The sequence below is a fragment of the Spermophilus citellus genome (genome assembly GCF_964194105.1).
Source record: "Spermophilus citellus genome assembly, chromosome: 1".
NCBI classification, from domain to species: Eukaryota; Metazoa; Chordata; class Mammalia; order Rodentia; family Sciuridae; genus Spermophilus; species Spermophilus citellus.
Genome location: NC_138182.1, coordinates 116,776,296 through 116,798,313, shown reverse-complemented (window position 1 = coordinate 116,798,313; position 22,018 = coordinate 116,776,296). Strand labels below are relative to the sequence as shown.

The 22,018-nt window shown below is 42.0% G+C and overlaps 1 protein-coding gene across 1 annotated transcript in view; it reads right to left on the bottom strand.

Moving 5' to 3' along the window:
* LOC308647553 (uncharacterized protein) overlaps positions 1-21,454 on the bottom strand; it is a gene marked incomplete at both ends in the record, with an annotated part of 33,776 nt that extends 12,322 nt beyond the window's left edge. The window contains 2 exon segments of the mRNA XM_081291746.1: positions 19,481-19,679; positions 20,527-21,454. Of these exon segments, the coding sequence (XP_081147872.1) occupies positions 19,481-19,679; positions 20,527-21,454 (1,127 nt within the window).
* Between the last annotated feature and the right edge of the window lie 564 nt (positions 21,455-22,018).

Below are 22,018 nucleotides of genomic sequence, written 5' to 3'. Positions count from 1 at the left end.
AGAATCTGGCACAGCAATGCTCCAGTCTGACCTGAAAAGATGAACCTCTCCACTTAATGAGAAAAGAAAAGAATTGTAGGCAGAGGTTGCAAAGATCTTTGCTATTAGTAAATATACATGTGAAATTGCACAGAAAGAGTGCTACTTTTGCTCTTGAACCTCAAGTTGCAAAAGTTATGGCCACAGCACTCAGTGTTCAGCTAAGGTCAACAATGTTTTCAGAGAGAGCATCAGTGTTTCCAGGTTTCTCCTGGGCAATGTGGATCCTGTCTCCCATTCATAAGGAGGGGTCCCTCTAATTACCCTCTAAAAATCCCACCATTTACTCTGCCCAACCACAAAAAGCTGGGACAACTTAGTGTATTATTAATAAAGTGTCAAGGCCACACACTGGCTACACACTTGACCTCGCTGTTCCTCAGGCTGTAGATGAGGGGGTTCAGCATAGGGGTAAGGATACTATAGAAGTCTGACACCACCTTATCATAGTGAGCTGACCTGTAGGATTTGGGTCTCATGTAGATAAAAATGGCTGCTCCATAAAAGAGCCCCACCACAGCCACGTGTGAGGATCAGGTGGCAAAGGCCTTCTTGCAGGCTTCTGGGGAGCACATGTGGAGGACAGCAGCCAGGATGAGACTGTAGGAGGTCAGGATGAGGCAGAAGGGCACCAGGAGCATCAACACACAGCAGAAGTACTTACTGATTGTTGGTTTTATTTCTTGTGCTTATGAGTTTTGTTAAGGAAGTTAATGCCTGTGGCTGTGTGTTGGAGACCTGAGCCTATACAATTTTTTTACCAGTAGCAGGGTTTCTGGTCTAATTCCTTAGTCCTGGATCCACTTTGAGTTGACTTTTGTGCAGAGTGAGATATGGGGTTCATTTTTCGTTCTTCTATATATGGATATTCTGGGGGTTTATAACTTTTTTATTAAAAAAAGTTTATCTTTTCTCTAATAGTTGTTTTGACACCTTTGTTGACTATCAGATGACTGTATTCATGTGGGTTGGTCTCTGTGACTTCTATTCTATTCAGTTGGTCTTCATATCTGCTTCAATGCCAATACCATGGAAGTTTGGTTAGTAGAGCTTTGTAGTATAACTTGAGGTCTGGAGTTGTGATATTTCCATTAGAGCTCTTCTTGCTCAGGATTGCTTTGTTTGTTCTGAATCTCTTTTTCTTTCAAATGAATTTTACAACTCTTATTCTAGTCCTGTGGAGAATGTTATTGGTATTTTTATGGGGATTGCATTGTCTTTGTATGAGATTTTTGGTAGTATGGCCAATTGACAATATTAATTCTGCCTATCCAAAAGCATGAGAGTTATTTTTATATGCTAAGGACTTCAATTTCTTTATTTAGTGGTCTTTATTTTTTATTGTAAGGTCTTTCATATCCTTCATTTGACAAACTTTCAATTGTTTTTGAGGCTTATTGTGAATGGAATCATTTTACCAATTTCCTTTTTCAGTGGAGTTATTAATGGAGTACAAGAAAGTGATTGATTTATGGATATTAATTTTGTATCCTGCACTTTACTAAAATTGATTATCAGCTCTAGCAGTCTTCTGCTGGAATTTTTTTTAATGTTCTAATTATAAGACCATGCTGTTGCCAACAGAGTTAACTAGACTTCTTCTTTTCCTATTTCCCTTTCATTTCCTTCTCTTACCTGATGGCTCTGGCTAGAGTTTCAAGAACTGTGTTGAATATGAGCAGTGAGTGTGAACTCTCCTGCCTTGTTCCTGTTTTAGGGAAAATGCTCTCAGTGTTCTCCATTCAGTGTGGAATTTCTCTTGGTTTTGCCATAGATAGCCTTCACAATGCTGAAGCAAGTGCCTTGTATCCCTACGTTCTCCAGGGGTTTAAACATGAATGGCTGCTGGACGTTGTCACAGGCTTTCTCACTTCTAATGGGGTAGTTATGTGACTCTTGTCCTTAACTTTATTTATGTGCTAAATTACATTTTTGATTTGTGGATGTTGAACTAATGTGTCATCCTTGGAATAAAACCCACTTGTTCATGGCATACTATTTTGTTATAGTATATTTGAATAGAGTTTGTGAATATTCCATTAAGAAATTTTATATCTGCATCCATCAAGGATATTGGCCTGATTTTTGTTTCCCTTGTTGTGACTTTGTTTGGTATCTGAGTGACACTGACTTTATGGAATAAATTTTGCTGTCTTTGCTCCCTTTCTATTTCATGGAATTATTTCAGGAGGATTGGTGTTAGCTTTTTTTTTTAAGGCCTGGTAGAGCTTGGATCTGGGTTTTTGTTAGAAACCTTTTAAAAATTGCTTCTATTCCATTTCTTTATATTGCTCTTTTTAAGTTTTCTACATCTTCATGGCTTTAAAAATTTCTCAAATCTTTGAGATTTTATGGCTAATTGGACTATAAAACTCCAAATAGTTTCCTCATAATAGTCTAGATTTCAGTAGTATCTGTGCTGATATTTATTTTTGCACCTCTAATGTTAATTTGGTTCTTTTATTCCTTTCTTTGGGTTCGTTTGACTGAACATTTACTGATCTTTTTAATTTTTTTAAAGATACAGCTGGGGCTGTAGCTCAATGGTAGAGCACTTGCCTTGCATGTGTGAGGCACTGGGTTTGATCCTTAGCACCACATAAAAATAAATATAATTAAAAATAAAAAAGAACCAACTCTGTGTCTCATTGACTCTTTGTATTGTTTTTCTTAGTCTCAATTTAGTTGAGTTTTTCTATGAATTTAATTTTTTTTCTGTCTTCTACTAATTGTGATGTTACTTTGTTCTACTTTTTCTAGAGCCTTGATGTGTAATATTAGATTATTTATTTGGTATCTTTGGTATCTTTTTATATGTTGTATTTCTATTTTTTTTCTATTTTTCTAAATTTCTACCCTGATTTCTTCTGTGACCTATTCCTTAAGCTAAAGTGTATTATATAAATGCCATGTGTTACAATGGTTTGTTTTTTTTCCTATCACTTTTAATTGTATTCCATTTTGATCTGGTAGGATGCTAGAACTTATCTCTTTTTTATTGTATTTGCTAAGATTTGCTTTGTGCCTTAAAATACGATTTGTTTGAGAGAATGTTCCAAGGACTGCTGAGAAGTAGGTGAATTTACTTATCAATGGATGAAATATTGTATAGATGTCTGTTAGGTTCATTTGATTAATAGCTTTTTTTTTTTTTTTTTTTTTTAGTTCTAAAGAATCCTTGCTTAGTTAGTGTCTGGATAAACTATGTAGTGGTGAGGAGTGTTTTCAAATCACTAAGTATTGCTTTATCACCGTTTACTTGTTTCTTTATGTTGAGAAGCCTTTGTTTTGTGTAAGTAGATGCACCATTGTTTGTGTCATAAATGTGTACAATCACAATATTTTTTGAATGATTCCTATAACCAGTATAAAGTAACTTCTTTGTGTCTTCTAATTAATTCAACCTGAAGTCTACTTTGTCTGAGATGAGAGTAGGTACCTCTGCTTGTTTTCAGCTACCATTTCCATGTTATATGTTTTCTCATTTTTTCACCTGAATTTGTTGATGTCTTTGTAACTGTCTCTTGAAAAAAGCATATTGTTAGGTCTTTTTTTAATCCAATCTGTGTCTGTCTTTTCATTGAATATTTTAGACCATTTACATTCTAATGCATAATTCAAACTTTATTTTTCTTTAATTGTCTATTCATCTTCTACAATTTATCCCCATGCTGGTTTTAATTTTCTACTTTTTATATCTTCTTTATGAAATATTTTTTGAACATATTTTGTAATACAAGTTTAGTGCTTATAACTCAGTTTCTTCTTGTCATGGAAGGTTTTTGTTTTGTCTCATATTCTGAAGGATAATTTAGCTGAATGTAGTAATATTTGTTGGCACTGATTTTTTTAGGGCTTTTTATATATTATTCCAACCCCTCCTGGCTATTTAAGTCTGAGTTGAGAGATCAGTTAATATGTGACCTTCTGTTTTTCTTTCAGCTTTTAAAATTTTGTTCTTGCTCTGCATCTTGGGTATTTTTTATCATGATATGTATTTGAGAGGATCTATTTTGATCTTACCTATTTGGAATTTTATGTGCTTTGGTATTTGGATTTTCATCTCATTCCTAAGATTTCAAAGTTTGTTTTTTGTTTTTGTGTGTTTTTTTATTGTTTGTTTTAGTTGTAGATGGACATAATAGCTTTAGTTTTATTTGTTTATTTTTATGTGGCATTGGGGATCAAACCCAGGGCCTCACCCATACAAGGCAAGCACTCTGCCACTAAGCTACAACCCTAGCCTTAGATTTGGAAGTTTTTCTAATGAAATTTTATTGAAAAGATTGTTTATTCCTTTAGTTTATTTCAGAGCCTGATGCACTCCAATCATTCTTATATTTAGTCTCTTGATGTTATCCCAGGTTTTGTTCATGATCACTTAATATCTGTTCTTTATATTTGACTTTACTTTTAGATTTTAAATTTTGTCTTTAAAGTTTGAAAATCAGCCATTAATATTATAATGTACTGTTGATGCTTCCCATTATAAAATTTTAATTTGATTATGTCTTATTTCCATGATTTCCCTTTGGCTCTTTTTCAGAATCTCTATCACTTTATTGAAATGTTCTCCATTTCCTGTTTTTTTCTCTAATTTTATTTCTTATATCTTATTTAAGCACATTGCACATTTAAACTGTGAATTTTCTAAATTCTTTCTCAAATATTTCATCCACTACGGTATCAAGGTAGTCCATTGGTGAAGTTTTGTGGGATGTTAGGGCGTGGTTTACCCCCTTGCTTTTTCAAATGGATTGTGCATCTACCCATCTGTTGGAATGATTATCACATCTTTTTATGCATGGGACTATTTCATGAGCTTCTTTCTCTCAAAAGCCCTGGGGGGGGGGGGGGTAAATACCTGAGCATTCATATTTCAAATCTTCTCTGTATCAGCGCCTGTTTGACAGAAGCCACAAAATGCTATTTACTACAATCCCTTCAGAGCATAGCCACATACTATTCAAATGTATGAACAATGAAAAAGTTATACAATTATTCATAGTTTCTCCAATTCATGTGGAACTTGTTATTATACATAGTTATGGAATATGTAATTATATATAGTTATGGAATGTATAATTGTGTAGTTATGGAATATGTTGAAAAATTAGTTGTTAGGCATAGTGAAATTGATATAACTTTATATAGGGACTGAAAATGGGTGGAGGAAAAAACTAGTTAAAAAAGAAAACAAAAGATATTAAGAATAATATTTCAAGGCAAAAAGAAGGAAAAGATAATTAAGGAGATTTTTGACAGTAGCAGGTAAAGTAAGAGGGAAAAGAGAAGTAAGAGGAACCTATGTGAACCTGATCTAGAAAAGGAGAGAGAGAGAGAGAGAGAGAGAGAGAGAGAGAGAGAGAGAGAGAGGATGATTCCAATTAATACATTAAAACATTAGAAGAGAGCCAGGTGTAGTGGTGCATAACTGTAATCCCAGTGGCTTGGGAGGCTGAGGCAGGAGAACTGCGAGTTCAAAGCCAGCCTCAGCAAATTATCGAAGCCTGTGCAACTTAGAAAAACACTGTCTCAAAATAATAATAATAATAATAATAATAATAATAATAATAATAATAATAATTAGTATTAGTATTAGTATTGCTGGGGATGTGAGGATGTGGTTCAGTGGTTAAGCACCCCGAGATTCAAACCCTAACACCAAATTTTTTGAAAAATAGAAGAAACACAATGAAAAGGTTTTGGGACACAGTCTTGACTATTAGGGTAACAACAACAAATCAGGATGGAAAGTGATATATACATAATCAAAGTTGAGCTCTTCACAATAAATGTTAGAGCTATTTATAGTAAACTATGCCAAAATGAAGAAAATTCTTGAGTTTAGTTTGGGCTTTCTTCAGAATTCGGGACCTTTAGGAGATGTCCATCATTTTTTGGCTTTGGGTTCCCCTCCCCACCCCTCAAGATATTGGAACACAGGAGACACTCCCCTGTTGCCAGGAACTTCCCACCAGTTGCTTGTCATTTGTCATTCAGGCCTGAGGCTGGCTGCTTAGAAGGTGCAGATGGTGCGTATTGCTGTTTCTGTGGTACGTGGGAGCTCAGGATGCAGGGCTCCTGGCTGTTGCGGGGAGTAGGGAGGATCTCTGTGAACCTGCTCACCTCCATGGAGTCTTTTCAGAGTGTCTGGTGAATGTCTGCAAGCCCTGGGCCTGTGGTGGTGAATTCTCCGTTGGTGGACTGTCGTGCAGAAACAGGTCCTCCGACCAACACAGCTGGCCTTGGGGACCTTCCATGCTACCAGATACAGATTCAGCTGGTTTACTTGGGTTCTAGCTTCCACTGCCCAAGGTCCTGAACCATGAGCACTGCTCCCTGAGATTGAGGCAGCACTGTCAGGGTCCAAACAGCCTTGGTTGAGGTCAAGGTCAAGGGTGCATACTTCAGTCCCCGCCCCCAACTCTAACTGCCCAGGACCAAGGCTGCCTTCCTGGATCTGTGCTCCCTTCCCCCCACTGTGAATCACTGTCTCCACTCCTCTCTGCCCAGCTCTGGGACTCTGCCTGCAGGGCAGGTTAGGTCAGCACTTCCTGAGCGGGGCTGCTCCTTCCAGCTCCTCTTTATCGTGGGGAGGGGGCTGCAGCAACAAGTTCCTCATAGTTGAATCACTGATAGTCCAGCTGCAGGGCTCCCTCTGGTTTGATAGTTACTTTCCCAATGTGGGAGACACAGTTGATTTAAGTTCTCCTGGGGCAGCAGGGCAGCTGCAGGCTCCAGGAGATGGCTGTCCAGCAGGGCTCTGCTTTCTTTCTATTATGTTGAACTGCTTGATCTCTTTCCATGCCTCCTGCTCCTGGGGCACTTACCTTGGCCTGTTTTCTCCAGTTGCAGTGGGAGGGAGTGGCCAGCTTCTCCTCACTCTCCCCTGTGCCCTCCTCACGCTGGTCCAGGTTTGGGGCCAGGGAACTCTATCTAATTTTCTGCTCCAGAAACCCAACCTCAAGCTCCCCCAGGTCTCAGAATGTCTAATGTTGGGTCTTGGGGACGCATTTGTTCTGTCACCCACTGCTTTGGTCAGCTGTACTTCAGGGCTCCTTTCTGTGTTGAGGAGGGATCAGGGTCACCACCTCACTCTGCTCTGCCTTCTTCCCAGGACCCAGAAATTCTCCTAGGAAACAAGATCCTAAAGCACCTGAGGGAAGACAGATATTGACAATAAGAGGCAGGGAGTCATTGGGAAGGACACAGTCCCTCGAGAGAATGGGAGGAGTGTGAGCACCATGCAGGTGACCATGTGGCCAGGAATGATTCTGTATTCCAGTGCCCACAGTGCTGAGTCAGGGGGTGGTGAGCAGGCTGTGGGAATCGAGGTGGAGGAGATGCATGTGATTTGAGAATAAGTGGGAAAAAATAGAGAGAAATGTAAAATTGTTTGAAATTTTTATCCTGGGTCTGGAAGAGTGGTCTGGGGTCAGCACTTAGTCCTTGGACTGCTGATATTGTCCATGCATTATTTGAATGGAACTGTAACTCAATGTGAAAGTTGTGTTCTGTGGAGAGTGTAACCCACAGTTACTTCATACCGAGTAGTGAAAGACTAAGAGCTTCACTTCTGGGTCCTGAAACAAGTACCCTCACTTTCCCTGGCTCCATTCAACTGACAACTGGAAGTTAAGCCAGATAAATTAGCCAAGAAAGAATAAATAAAGGTTCTCCTACTGGGGGAATGAGAAGTAATACTGCAGCTGCTCATACGTAACATAATACCACATGTGGAAAACCTCATGATTCCACAGTAAATCTTTGGAAGTCACGATAGCCAGGCACAGTGTGACTTGGGAGGGGTAGGCAGGAAGATGGCAAGTTCAAGGCCAAGCTTGCCAATCGAGCAACCTCTTTGGGTTCTTCTTTCCCACCATCTGGGCAGTCAACACAGTGCCTCTCTCAGGTGCATGGCTATGCCCTCCCAAGCCTCACAGGCAGCCTGTATCTACAGGTATCACTGGGTCTCATGCTTTCTAATCTGCCTGCCTAGTCAGTTCCATGAGCCATCGGCCACATGCCCAGCTCCATCCTGGAGGTAACTCTCCATCCACGCTCTGTCCCATTTCACCAAACTGGAGCTTATGGGATTTACTGAGGTCACTTGACCTGGTGGTGTGGCATCAGCACAGTCATCTGCTGTTGGACATCCTCTATCGTTTTATCTCACATGTGTACTGGGGATGTTCTTGATGTTCTTGATGTGTACACATCCAGCCTGATTGCTTGGTGTTTCTGAAGACTGTAGGAGCCATCAGATATCTTTCAGTATGTTTATTTTCTGTTTTAATAGAAATTAATTTGCTTCATTCCTTTCAATTAAGAACCCTGGCTGATACAATCAGATTCAAATGTCAGTTTGAATGTAACTAGAAAATATTATAGAAAGCAATAGCAGTAATTATACTAATGGAGGAGGAGAGAAACATTAAAATATTTAGGAAACAATAAGATCTTATAATTACCTAGATTGGTGGCAATTGGATGAAAGTGCTCATCCTAAGGCCCAAATGTCAAACTAGACTTCAATTTTATTCATTCATTCATCATTCATTCATTTATTTTTCTTTTTTCTTTTTTTTTTTTTTTTTTTTTGTGCCAGAGGATGAACCCATGAGTGCTTAGCCACTGGGCCATAACAGTAGTCCTCTTTCCTTTTTAATTTAGACACAGGGTATTGTGATCTTCAGCTTATGGGACACTTAGATTTACTTCTAAGTATTTACTACAATGTTGTAAATACTCAATATTTAGTGGCTGATAAATCACCTACTCCTTGAAGTAATTTCTTCCTCAGGTTCTGAGACTTATTAATAATCCTGATTAATGTTCCCACACAGAAGTTCATCTAGAAATGAATGTATCCCTTATTTTAGTTATGGTTGCTGGACATAGTTCTAGAGTACATATTTCAAGACCACGGGTATTTCTATAAATTGCCGAGTTCTGTGCCTCATTTTCTACCCAATCTCATCTATTGGTGACACTTTCAGTTGAATTCTATTGGCTTCTTTGTACCTTGCAATTCCAGGAATTCTGATGGGCTTTTCTATATTTAATTTCATTATTTGCTTATTTAAATAGTCTTTCACTTTCTGTATTTTTCTTCATTTGTTCTTTTGATCTTAATTTAGCTCATTGAACATATAAATAATTCTATAGTCTTTATCTGGAATGTCATCCACTTTCATATCTGCAGGCTCCTTTCTTGGGATGTTATAAATTTTGGGTGGAAACTTGGCTATTTCCTCATGTTTTCAGAGGTCTTAGACTTGTGATCTGTTGAGATGACTCCTGTTCCTTGTGTGTGAGAGAGAGCCCTTTTGTGTGCTAGTTATCTTTCATGTATTAAGTCCTGTGTTGTTGGTATCATTTAGCTTCACCGCTTAGCCCTGAGTGTTAATAATCTGAGTGTTAATTTCAACCTCCAGCCCCACTCAAGTCGCTGATATAGGCCAGCAATTTAATTCACTCTTGGAGACCTGCTGCAGGGCCACAGACTTCTCAGAGCTCTCCTCTGGAACTTTTCTGTTCTGATTGTGTGAATTGATATCTGGGAGTGAAAACAGAGGTCCCTCTCTAGGTGTTCCTACTTGGGGCCTGGTTGTTGGTCTGAGACTTTGTCTCCTCCATTCTATGTATTAAAGTCTTGCTGGCGTCCGAGAGACAGCTTGTGCAAGCAATGCAATTGGCTGCTACTTGACAGAGCTGTGAGGGTAGCTCAGCAGTAGGATCTCTATGCTGAGAATCTGTAGTGTCCCAATCACTTCCCAGCCCCTCTTAGGAAAACAGGGAGCATTAAATAATAATGGTGTCAACCAATATAAAGCTTAAAATAAATGTCTGGTACCTGCAATGACGTCTGTATCACTAACAGCCCACAAAGAGGAACACTGGGTCAGCACTGAAACGAGAGCACGTGGCTATTAGAGAGGGAATGAAGAGAAGGAGGAAAAAAGGAATGAGTACTAAGGTAGGAACAAGTAGAAACTCAACCAAAACCAACCCACAGACACCCAAGGCTCCAAGTCAGAGCAGGGCAGATAACAGATGAGGGGAAGAAAAGTGATAAGAATGAAACCACACACACGGCGCACTCCCTGGAGCCCAGGCTCAGAAACCTCCCCTGTCCCTGCATAGGCCACACATACTCCACCACCATGCACATTCTCCAGGGTCAGGCCTGGAGTGCAGATGTGGGGTCTGGACACTTTCTGTTCTCTTCCCAGATGCCTACACCAGCTCCCAGCAGCCAAGGGTGCCCTCAGGCCTAGGTATCTCCGACCGGCCCAGAGATGCTCATCATCTTTCCATCACCAACTTGCTGCCTTTCTTGGGTCTGTTGAGATCCACCTTCCTCTCTTCCACAGGTTCACAGGTGCCAAGTTCATTGCCAGCGCTTCCCTCCCTGGCTGACTGAAGGGAACGTAGTGGGGGTGTGGGGGGGATGAAGCAGACTCCCCCTCCAGCAAAACTGACTCATCTCTAATGCAGTACTTTTTGTTTCATGTTCAAAACCTGTAAATGTCTCTCTATGGTTGTTTTACTGTCCAATGGGAATTCCAGTGAATTTCCTCCGTCACCCTGTTAGGAAGCAATCCTCCTGCTGCTGGGATCCCAGCTCAGGGGCAGCTGGCACCTGACCCTTCCTCTATTCCACCTTCCCCCACATGGAGTAAGTTTCTCCTCCAACACTTTCACCAAGTTACCAGGGAAATCCATCTTTTCTCATTGTAGAATAACACAGCTTGTTTTTTTTTTCCACACGCAGCCATGTGATCACTGTGTGTTCATCTGAACTGATAGGAAACCAAGTCCCACCTTTGACCTTTGTTTCCTGACAATGCCTTCCAGAAGCATCCCGTGTGGAAGGCAGCATTCCCTGAAAGGCAGAAGTCACTCAACCTTTTCAGATTGTATATGACTGCACCACTCGCAATCAGAGGCTTGTTTGGTTTCTGTAAAGATGGGCACAGTGAAGGCCACCCTGGAGTGCTCTTGGAAAACACCTGGGAGCTGCCACAGATCTCAGAAGATATGTGGTGCCCCCCGATGGTCTGGGTCTCTGGCACCAATGAGGTGCATCCGCTGAATGATGTCTAGAAGCTGATCATAATCCCTGCTGCCTACATGCCTGCCTGCCTCAGAGAGGACTGTTTTCATTCTCTTCTCCTCTCCAAGGTGTGGAAACCCCATTACTGGCAGGTGACAGCAGAGGTCACATAGGGAATACACTCCTGTCTGATGGTTTCCCACTCTCCTCTGCCAAGCAGATGAGATCTCACACTTGATGGAGTGGCCACCACCCTGACAATAATTCAATCAGCATAAAAATGCAGACACCTGTTCAAACTACTGAGACCTAGAGAAAAAGGCATGCTTCTTTATGAAAAGGAGAATTTTTAAAATTCTTGTCTCTCCATTTTTTTGATTGAAAAAAATAGCAAATAAAAATAAATAAATAAAGCCATGGGTTATTTTTTCTAATTCCTGAAATATTACTGTGCAAATTTTAAAATCCAACTGAAATTCTAAAAATTATACAAGATTAATATAAAAATACAAATTGTTTCCAAAATTGTTTTCACATTCTGCCTTCTTTTTAGTAACTGTAATGCAAATCATTGTATTTTGTTTCTTCTAAGAATTTGGTGACTCTTTTGCAGAGAGTTTGATTGGATCTAATAACATATTGACTGTAATGATTTTGGATTGTGTGAGGTGCCTCCTGGTGTTGATTTGGTTTGCATTTCTATTTGATTACCTTATTTTCAGTATTTCTTAGCAGAATGAAAAATACTAAACAATTTTTTTCTGTGATGATATATGATGTATGGCTGTAAAGAGTTGGACAAGATCAGGGGAACTGGAGCTGAATTATTCATATTACTCAAACAACTCAATAGCAAGAAAATAATCTGATGGTTAAATGGCCAAGTGATCTGATAGGTATTCCACTAAAAATGTACAAAGGATCAACAGATGTTTGAAGAAGGTTTAACATCATCAATCATAAGTGAAATTCAAATTAAAGTCACAGAGATGCCACTTCATACTTATTATTTGTTCATTTCATACCTATTTGAATGGCTATTTTCAAAAAACAGAAGCTACATGTTTGTGAGAGTTCAGAGAAAAAAGGGAACACTCACACACTTTGCTAATGGGAATGACAATTGGTGCAGTCGCTGTGGGAAAAGGGATAGTGGCTCCAGGAAAACCTAAGGTAGAACTACCATAGGATGTAGCAGTCCTCAGCAGAGTGTGCGTCCTCAAACCACACGAGTCAGTGTGTCAAAGAAAGTCCGTGTCTGTAGCTATGACAGCATCATTCCCAGTGCCAAGGCACAGAATTAACCCAGGTGTGTGTCAGCAAATGAATGGACTGAGAAAACACGTGTGTGCAGGAGACATTGTACCACTCAGCATTAGAGAGGAGGGACAGTCTCTCACTAGTGACAATGGGTGACCTGGAGGACATTGTGTGAAACAAGCCAGGCTCAGCAGAACAAGCAGCACATGACCTTGACTCTGGAGTCTGAGGAGTGATACTCATTCTTAGAAGCACCGTGGACAACAGGGCTTCTAGGAAACAGAGGTGGCCCTGACAGGTATTCAAAGGAAGCAGAATTTCTGTTACACAGGAAGAACAAGTTCATGAGGCATGGTGACCTCAGCTATAATCATAAATGTCATGTTGAAAACAGCTGAGAAGATAGAGATTAAGTGCTGTCAGGACAAAAAATCCCCAAGTGCACAAGGTACTGCATCTGCTAACTGGTCAAAGCTGACCATTGCAAAATACATGTCTATCAATGGACCATAAGGTACACCAGCAAGAAATAAAGCTCACTTGTCATTGAGAAAAATATTGATAATAATAAAAATAGAAAAAATATGTTAATTCTTGCATAATTCCATATAATCTGTGTGTTTGAGGATGTCAGCAGGTAAAACTACATTTTATGAGCTAATTTGTACTCTTTTATAAAAATTCAAAGTTAACCGAAGAGGCATAGCTCTAAATATCCTGTGTGTACCTGGCACTCTTCCAAGAAATTTTCAATAACAAATTAACTTTATACCCACAGACCATATATACCATATACCCTGATATCATCCAGTTTTATAGGTGAAGAACCAAAGAACCAATTGCTTACACTGTAAGTAATATAGCTGAGAGCAATAGAAAATCATGAAGCCAAGAAACAGACATGATCTAGATCTAAAGGGAAAATGTGAAATTCTGAGCTGAGATTGCCTCATGACCTTCTTCAGACTTCTGAAGATGTTAGGCTTCTGGTGATGGTGATAGTGTGACTCAATGTTATTTTTATTTATATGTTTCCAGAGAAACAAACTCGACTGAGCTCAGCATTTGAAGGACAGTTTATAATTAGGCCACAGCCTGCCTGAGGGAAGTCAGGGCAAACAGGGTCAGTTCCTTAGAGGACAGTGCGGGCAGGATTGTACTGTGGCCCGAGTCTCTGTGGCAGAGTCCTGTGGGCTTTGAATTTTCTTACTCGCTGGCAGAGTATGGCCCTGACATCAGGAAAAGGTGATTGATCTGGACACTTCCACCTGCTGAAAAGCTAACTCAAATATACCATATACCTCAACATAAAATGCAGAACTCTACAGCCTCATCAAGAACACAGAAAGTCTAGACCGCTGGGCTTGGCAGTTTTCACATACAAGATCCAAGCTTGCTCCAACAAAGGTGAATGTGATAGAATGAACCTTTATAAAATGAAGGACTTCTGGAGTCATCAGTATTCAAGGATCATGAAGGAAAACATGCCACAGACTGAGGGAAATATTTGTAAAAACACTACATACGTCGGGGCTGGGGTTGTAGCTCAGTGGTAGAGCACTTGCTTCACATGTGTGAGGCACTGGGTTTGACCCTCAGCACCACATACAAATACATAAATAAAAATAAAGATTGTTTCTTTTGTTGAGAGAAAACTTTTTAGTTTGAGTAAGTCCCATTTGTTGATTCTAGTTGTTAACTCTTGCGCTATGGGTGTCCTATTGAGGAATTTGGAGCCCGACCCCACAGTATGTAGATTATAGCCGACTTTTTCTTCTATCAGACGCCGTGTCTCTGATTTAATATCGAGCTCCTTGATCCATTTTGAGTTAACTTTTGTGCATGGTGAGAGAAAGGGATTCAGTTTCATTTTGATGCAAATGGATTTCCAGTTTTCCCAGCACCATTTGTTGAAGATGCTATCCTTCCTCCATTGCATGCTTTTAGCCCCTTTATCAAATATAAGATAGTTGTAGTTTTGTGGATTGGTTACTGTGTCTTCTATTCTGTACCATTGGTCCACTCGCCTGTTTTGGTACCAGTACCATGCTGTTTTTGTTACTATTGCTCTGTAGTATAGTTTGAAGTCTGGTATCGCTATACTGCCTGATTCACACTTCCTGCTTAGCATTGTTTTTGCTATTCTGGGTCTTTTATTATTCCATATGAATTTCCTGATTGTTTTATCTATTTCTACAAGAAATGCTGTTGGGATTTTGATTGGGATAGCATTGAACTTATAGAGAACTTTTGGTAATATCGCCATTTTGATGATGTTAGTTCTGCCTATCCATGAACAGCGTATATTTTTCCATCTTCTGAGGTCTTCTTCTATATCTCTCTTTAGGGTTCTGTAGTTTTCATTGTATAGGTCTTTCACCTCTTTTGTTAGGTTGATTCCCAAGTATTTTATTTTTTGGGGGGATATTGTGAATGGAGTAGTTGTCCTCATTTCCGTTTCAGAGGATTTGTCGCTGATATACAGGAATGCATTTGATTTATGCGTGTTGATTTTATATCCTGCCACTTTGCTGAATTCATTTATTAACTCTAATAGTTTCTTTGTAGACATTTTTGGGTCTGTTAGGTATAGAATCATATCGTCTGCAAATAGTGATAATTTAAGTTCTTCTTTTCCTATTTTTATGCCTTTAATTTCTTTCGTCTAATTGCTCTGGCCAGTGTTTCGAGGACTATGTTGAACAGAAGTGGTGAGAGAGGGCATCCCTGTCTTGTACCAGATCTTAGAGGGAATGCCTTCAATTTTTCTCCATTCAGAATGATGCTGGCCTGTGGCTTATCAACAAATCTTTACTCCACACACTTCAGATAGAGCCCTAATATCCATAGTATACAAAGAACTCAAAAAATTAGATAATAAGATAACAAATAACCCAATCAACAAATGGGCCAAGGACCTGAACAGACACTTCTCAGAGGAGGACATACAATCAATTAACAAGTACATGAAAAAATGCTCAACATTGCTAGCAGTCAGAGAAATGCAAATCAGAACCACCCTAAGATACCATCTCACTCCAGTAAGATTGGCAGCCATTAAGAAGTCCAACAACAACAAGTGCTGGCGAGGATGCGGGGAAATGGGTACACTTGTTCATTGTTGGTGGGACTGCAAATTGGTGCAGCCAATTTGAAAAGCAGTATAGAGATTTCTTGGAAAGCTAGGAATGGAACCACCATTTGACCCAGCTATTCCCCTTCTCGGTCTATTCCCTAAAGACCTAACAAGAGCATGCTACAGGGACACTGTTACATTGATGTTCATAGCAGCACAATTCACGATAGCAAGATTGTGGAACCAACCTAGAAGCCCTTCAATAGATGAATGGATTAAAAATGTGGCATTTATACACAATGGAGTATTACTCTGCAATAAGAAATGACAAAATCATAGAACTTGGAGGGAAATGGATGGCATTAGAGCAGATTATGCTAAGCGAAGCTAGCCAATCCTTAAAAAACAAATGCCAAATGTCTTCTTTGATATAAGGGGAGTAACCAAGGACAGGGTAGAGACGAAGAGCTGGAGAAGAAGATTAACATTTAACAGGGATGATAGGCGGGAGGGAAAGGGAGAGTTAAGGGAAATTGCATGGAATTGGAAGGTGAGCCTCAGGGTTATACACAATTACATATAAGAGGAAAGGAGGGGTAGGAGAATAATTATATAAGTGGAAGAAACGATTTATAGTAGAGGGGGTGGAGAGAGAGAAGGGGAGGGGAGGGGAGGGGAGGGGAGGGGGGATAGTGGAGAATGGGATAGACAGCAGAATACATCAGTCACTAGAAAGGCAATTTGTAAATCAATGGAAATGTAACTGATGTGACACAGCAATCTGTATACGGGGTAAAAATGGGAGTTCATAACCCACTTGAATCAATCTGTGAAATATGGTATATTAAGAACTATGTAATGTTTTGAACAACCAACAATAAAATAAAAAAAAGAAAAAAAATAAAGATATTATGTCCATCTATAGCTAAAAAATATCCCCCCCCCCACACACACACACAAAAAAAACACTACATATGTAGCCAGGCACAGTGGTGCATACCCATAACCCCAGCAACTCAGGAGGCTAGGGCAGGAAGTTCACAAGTTCAAAGTCGGTCTCAGCAACTTAGCGAGATCCTGTCTCAAAATAAAAAAAGGGCTGGGGCTATAACTGTTTTCAGCCCTGGAATCAATTTCCAGAACCAAAAGATGATAGATAAATAGATAATGAACTTGTTTTCAAAATATACTAAAACTCCTAAAAGGAAACAATAAAAAGGGGAAAAAATTTAAAATGGACAAAAGATCTGAAAAACACTTCAGCTCAGAAGATACACGGATGGTAAATAAGGAGGTGCCAGTCACCATCTTCCTTAGAGAAATGAAATCTAAACCACCGGTGTGACACCACTACACACCTGATAGAAGGAGCCTAAAACATGAGCAGAGCTGGTGTGCCCTTCCCATGCACAGCACAAAGGGTGCTCTGTCCTTGCTAGTGCAAATGCAAAGCAAGAGAACCACTCTGATTGTGCTTTGGCAGTTTCTTGCAGACACACATGTCCTTCCATGTGGTCCACTTCTGAATATTTACCCAACTGATTTCTAAACGTAGAGCCAAACAAAATCTTTATAAGAATGTGGCTTCGTTCATTCACCACAAACTGGAAGCAACCAAGACACTGTTTAAGAGGTGGATGGATAAAGTGTGGCTCCCCCACAGCAGAGTATCACCCAGAGGGACAAAGAAACCAGGGCAAGGGTGTTTGCCAAAGCATGTTGCCAAGTGAAAGAAGCTGGTCTCACAAGGGTCCCTCCTGCATGATTCCAGCTATGAAACAGGCTTTAAAAGCAAAGATTTAAACCAGAGACAGTGAAAGGTCAAAGGTTGCCCAGGCAGTAGGAGCTCAGGGGTAGAAGTGAGCCACAGGGTGTAGAGGTCCGTGTGGTGCAGGACAGAGGGAGGATCGTCACTGTGGAGACCTGACAATTCTGCCTCCACTGTGGAAGTGAGCTTGGTATCAACAACATCAAGTCCTGGGGGTGGGAGAGGCCAGGAGAGCAGCTTGAGCCACATCCCCAGCCCCTACAATTTTAAATATTAAATTTAGATTCCGAGATGACGAGTTACCCTGGTTTCAAATAATGGAGAGAGAGAGAATTTCCACTAAATGAAGAGCAGCTGTCAGAAACCGCTGTATGATAAGGAACAGGTGCCGGGTGCTTCCCCCACCCTGGCTGAGTACTGTGCAGGCCTTTGTCCCTCAGCAGGGCTTGCATGCTGGTTTCTCAGGACCATTCTGTGGCTTTGGAGAGGAACACCTGAGGTGGAATGCTGCTCTCCTGCCCCCCCCCCTCAAGAAAACCTACAAAATGTGCTGGTTTATCTAATTTTGAATACATGCCCACAAAAGACAAAAGAACAGGCAAGAGTATCAAAAAAGAGATTTCTGCTTGCAAAAAACCTTCAATTTTTGCCCGGTTCGGTGGTGCACGCCTATTATCCCAGAACTCAGGAAGCTGAGGCAGGAAGATTGTGAGTTCAAAGTCAGCCTGAGAAATTCAGCAAGGCACTTAGCAACTCAGTGAGACCCTGTCTCTAAATAAAATATAAAAGAGGGCTGGGGGACATAGCTCAGTGTTTAGTGCACCCCTGGGTTCAATCATCAGTTTAAAAAAAAACCTTCAATTTTCCAGCTCAGGCTATATTTTACCTTCTCCCCCTTGTTCAGTGTGCACCCCATGCCATGGCTCTACCTCTCACTGGGCTCAACTGGTGGCTAATTCTTACACTGCTACAAGAAACAGGAGCAGTCAGGAGCTCCATGAATTACCTTCATGGGCCCAAGAACTGTTCTGCATCTCTCTGGCTCACTATCTGCCAGCCTGTCGGGCATTACAATGGAAATTTCCTGGTTGCCACTGGAATCCTCACCTCAGTCCTAACATTAGACCTTCTATTTGGCAATGAGAGATTCTCCTTTTATTGAAACACTGCTTCAACTTACAAACACATTGAGCACATCTTTAACTTTAAAGGTTAAACAAAACCTTCCAGTTTCTCGTTTATCTATTTCCTTTCTAAGCCCCAGTGTCAGGTTTTGAAAGCAAAGTTTCTCATTTATGGCTGCAAAACAAATGATGCCAACACTAATGGCTTAAAATAACTGTGATATTTATTATTCACGAGTCTTCAATTTTTTACAGTTGTATTCGTCCCTATTCAGTGTGCAGCCTGTTAAGGAGACTTGCTAGCATGCATGCTCTGAGCGCTGGCTTCAGATGAGAGGACTTCTCCAGGCTGCAGGCTGGAGTGGCAGGTGTGGAGTACCCTCCTCTCCTTGGCCTTTCGTCATTCAGCAGTCTGGCCTGAGCTCCTTTGCCTCACAGCTGGACCCCAAGAGAACAAAGTCAGTAGCCTCCAAGGAGCTGGTCCAGGCCTGACACCACATGACGTCTGCCACGTGCTGCTGTGGAAAGCCGCTCATGTGGCCACGCTGAACCAAGGGTATGATGAAGGAACATGCTGGCACAGGGCGGGAGGCCTGGCAGAGTCCCCAGGTGAGTGACCATGCTGCCTTCCCTGGTCCCTCTGCCTGGATTATAAACGAGCAATCATCTTAGTGCTTAGTCCCAGTCCCTTACTTTGTCTTTCTTTAGTCTTCATTTTAATTCACTTCTCTTACCTATTTCTGCCCAGATAGAAGGATACAATCTGATGCCTTTCATCATGAGTATATGCTGCTTTCCCTCCAGCCTGCCCTTCTTAACAGGGCTCCTGCCATGTCTAGCCATCTCTTCTGCTTCCTCAGGCAGCTGTTTATAACTTATCTCAGATATAATCTGTCCTAAGAGAACATTCTATCTCCCATTCACATCTGCTTCTCCTCCAGCTGTTCCCATCTGGGAAATGTCCAGAAATGGTCTAATTGTGAGGCTAAAAACACAGGGGTTGCTTCTGCTCTGTTTTCACTCCCTCCACAAGTTCCACTCCAGTCCCTGTGGCCGGACCTCTAAAGCACAGGGAGGCTCCCAGAGCTTCCTGGCACTGATGCCTCCGCACAAGCCATCCTGCTGCCTCTGACTGACATCAGCTTGCTCACCTGCAGCCGGGATGCCCTCCCAGCAGATGGCGCACCTGGTAAGACCAGGTGCACGTTACTGAACTTCCTCCAAGACACCCTGTGTCGTGCTCCAAGTCCTGCTCTTCCACTCTGCTACGGGTGCTCAGCCCTGCACTCTGCTCCCTCTCGGGTGGCACTGCTGCTTTCCTGTCTGGGGGCATGACAGGCTCACTCCAGCCTGAGGAAATGCAAACTTGGCCCTGGTGCCGGAGTCACCTCCTGGGTCTTCCTGTTCATCACGCAGATGCAGCCAGAACGTGGCTTCAGAACTGTCCCTGGACACTCTGCCTGAGGCCTCCCTCCTCCAGCTGTCTCCAAGGCGGTGTTTTATTCTATTGACAGCATGTAGGCTGCGTGGTCATTTTCTCCTCCGGATCCATTGTCACTGTCCCTCCCAGAGCAGGAGTGTGATTGGATGTTCAGACCCAGCCCTGAAAGATGTTCAGCCAAGTGCCTGGAACAGAAGGGTGACCTTGTAACTGTGGATGGCAGGTGACGAGCTCTAACAGACACATGCACCAAGCAAAGGAGCTGTTGTTGCTCCCTTGATGAAAGACAGTGACAGGGTAACAAAACTCTGTTGCATGTTGACAGCATCTTACCAAGGTTTGCAAGGGTGGGCAATTAGGATGAGACGCTCAGTGCACTGTACTCGATGGTTCTACATCCCACAGCCCATTCAAGGAAGAGCTGTTTCCCTCCTCCCTTTCCCCTCTAGGTGTGGAAAACACAGCTTCCTCCAAACACCTAGCTGTGAGAACAGCTCAGCCCTTCTCCATATCTGCATCAGCAGTGGTCAGCAGACCTTCCCTTAAGTCCTGCTTCTGGGTGTCAGCCCTGTTGTACTCCTGCATGACTTGTACACCAGGCAAACTAAATGTGGGGGCCAAGCCGGTGATGAATCCTGCTGAAATTCTGACAGACGTTGGTGATACTAAATCGTGGTTCAACACCCCCAGCTTTGTAAGGCTTAACATAAGCGGGAGTTCCCAAATTTACCTTTGGTTATAAATTCTTTCCTAAACTTATATTTCCCAGCAGCAGCCTTCTCAGTGCCCCCTTCACCTCCTTGTTTCTGAGGGTGTAGATCAGGGGGTTCAGGAGGGGGGTGACGATGTTGTAGAAGAGGGTGAGGAACTTGCCCTGGTCCTGGGAGGAGCTGTGTCCTGGCTGCATGTACATGTAGATGATGTTCCCATAGAACAGGGAGACCACGGTGAGGTGGGAGCCACAGGTGTTGAAGATTCGGTGTCTTCCTGAGGACGACTGGATTCTGAACACAGCCCTGACGATGTGGCCGTAGGACACCAAGATGAAGACCAGGGGAGACAGCACGATGCCCACGGCCAGGATGAAGGCGATGCCCTCCACGGCAGCAGTGCTGATGCAGGCCAACCGGATCAGCGCAGGCATCTCACACAGGAAGTGGTCCACCTTGTTGTGCCCACATCGAGGTAGCCACAACGTCATTGGTGACATGATCAAAGAATTGGCCATCCCACAGCCCCAGGCCACCGACACCAAGCCCAGGCAGAGTTGTGGATGCATAATAGTCATGTAGTGCAGGGGCTTGCAGACGGCCACGAACCTGTCATAGGCCATGACGGCCAGCAGCAGACACTCCACTCCACCCAGGCCCAGGAACAGGAAGAGCTGGACCACGCAGCCCACATAGCTGATGGTCTTGTCATGGCCACTCAGGTTGTGGAGCAGCTGGGGGATGGAGCTGGTGGTGAAGCTGAGGTCCAGGAAGGACAGGTGGGTGAGGAAGAAGTACATGGGCGTGTGGAGCCGGGGGTCCAGCCGAGACACCAGGATGATGGTGCTGTTGCCCACCAGGGTCAGCAGGTAGGCTACCAGGATGACCACAAAGAGGACCCTCTCCAGGTGGGGGCGGTCAGAGAAACCCAGGAGGATGAAGTGGCCCTGGGTGCTGCCATTGGTCCTGTCCATCTCTACTACACCTGAGGAAAATGGAATTTGGAACAAAAAAAAAAAAGAAAAAGAAAAGAAAAAGTAATTCCCAGCCCCTCTGCACCCCTGTCACATACTAAGAACATCTGGAACTTTTGGTGAAAACGTGTCTGTCCATGTGCATCGCTTACTGGGCTAACACCAGAAATCAATAGTGTTTATACATCGAGCGTAAAAAAAATGTACTCAAAACAAAATGTAAAACCTAAATATCATTTAAAAAATAAACAGAAAGTTTGTGGGAATTAAAAATAAACATATTCTTAAAGAAATAATATATTTTAAACACTATATTATGAACATTTTGCTAAAAATGAATCAAATTTTTTGAAGGTGAAAACATTTTTAAGATTTATGGAAATAATTTTTAGGGCAGAAATTTCCCTATTTTCCACTACATCTGAACCCCTTAAATCAGGCTCCCCATGAACAAGCAGAGCTCGTCTGTCCTCTTCCTCAGCCCAGGAGGAAAGTGGAGACATGGTACCAGGGTCGGAGTCCCTCCTCTCTCTGTGAATGAGCATCCTGAATGCCCCTGAGGCT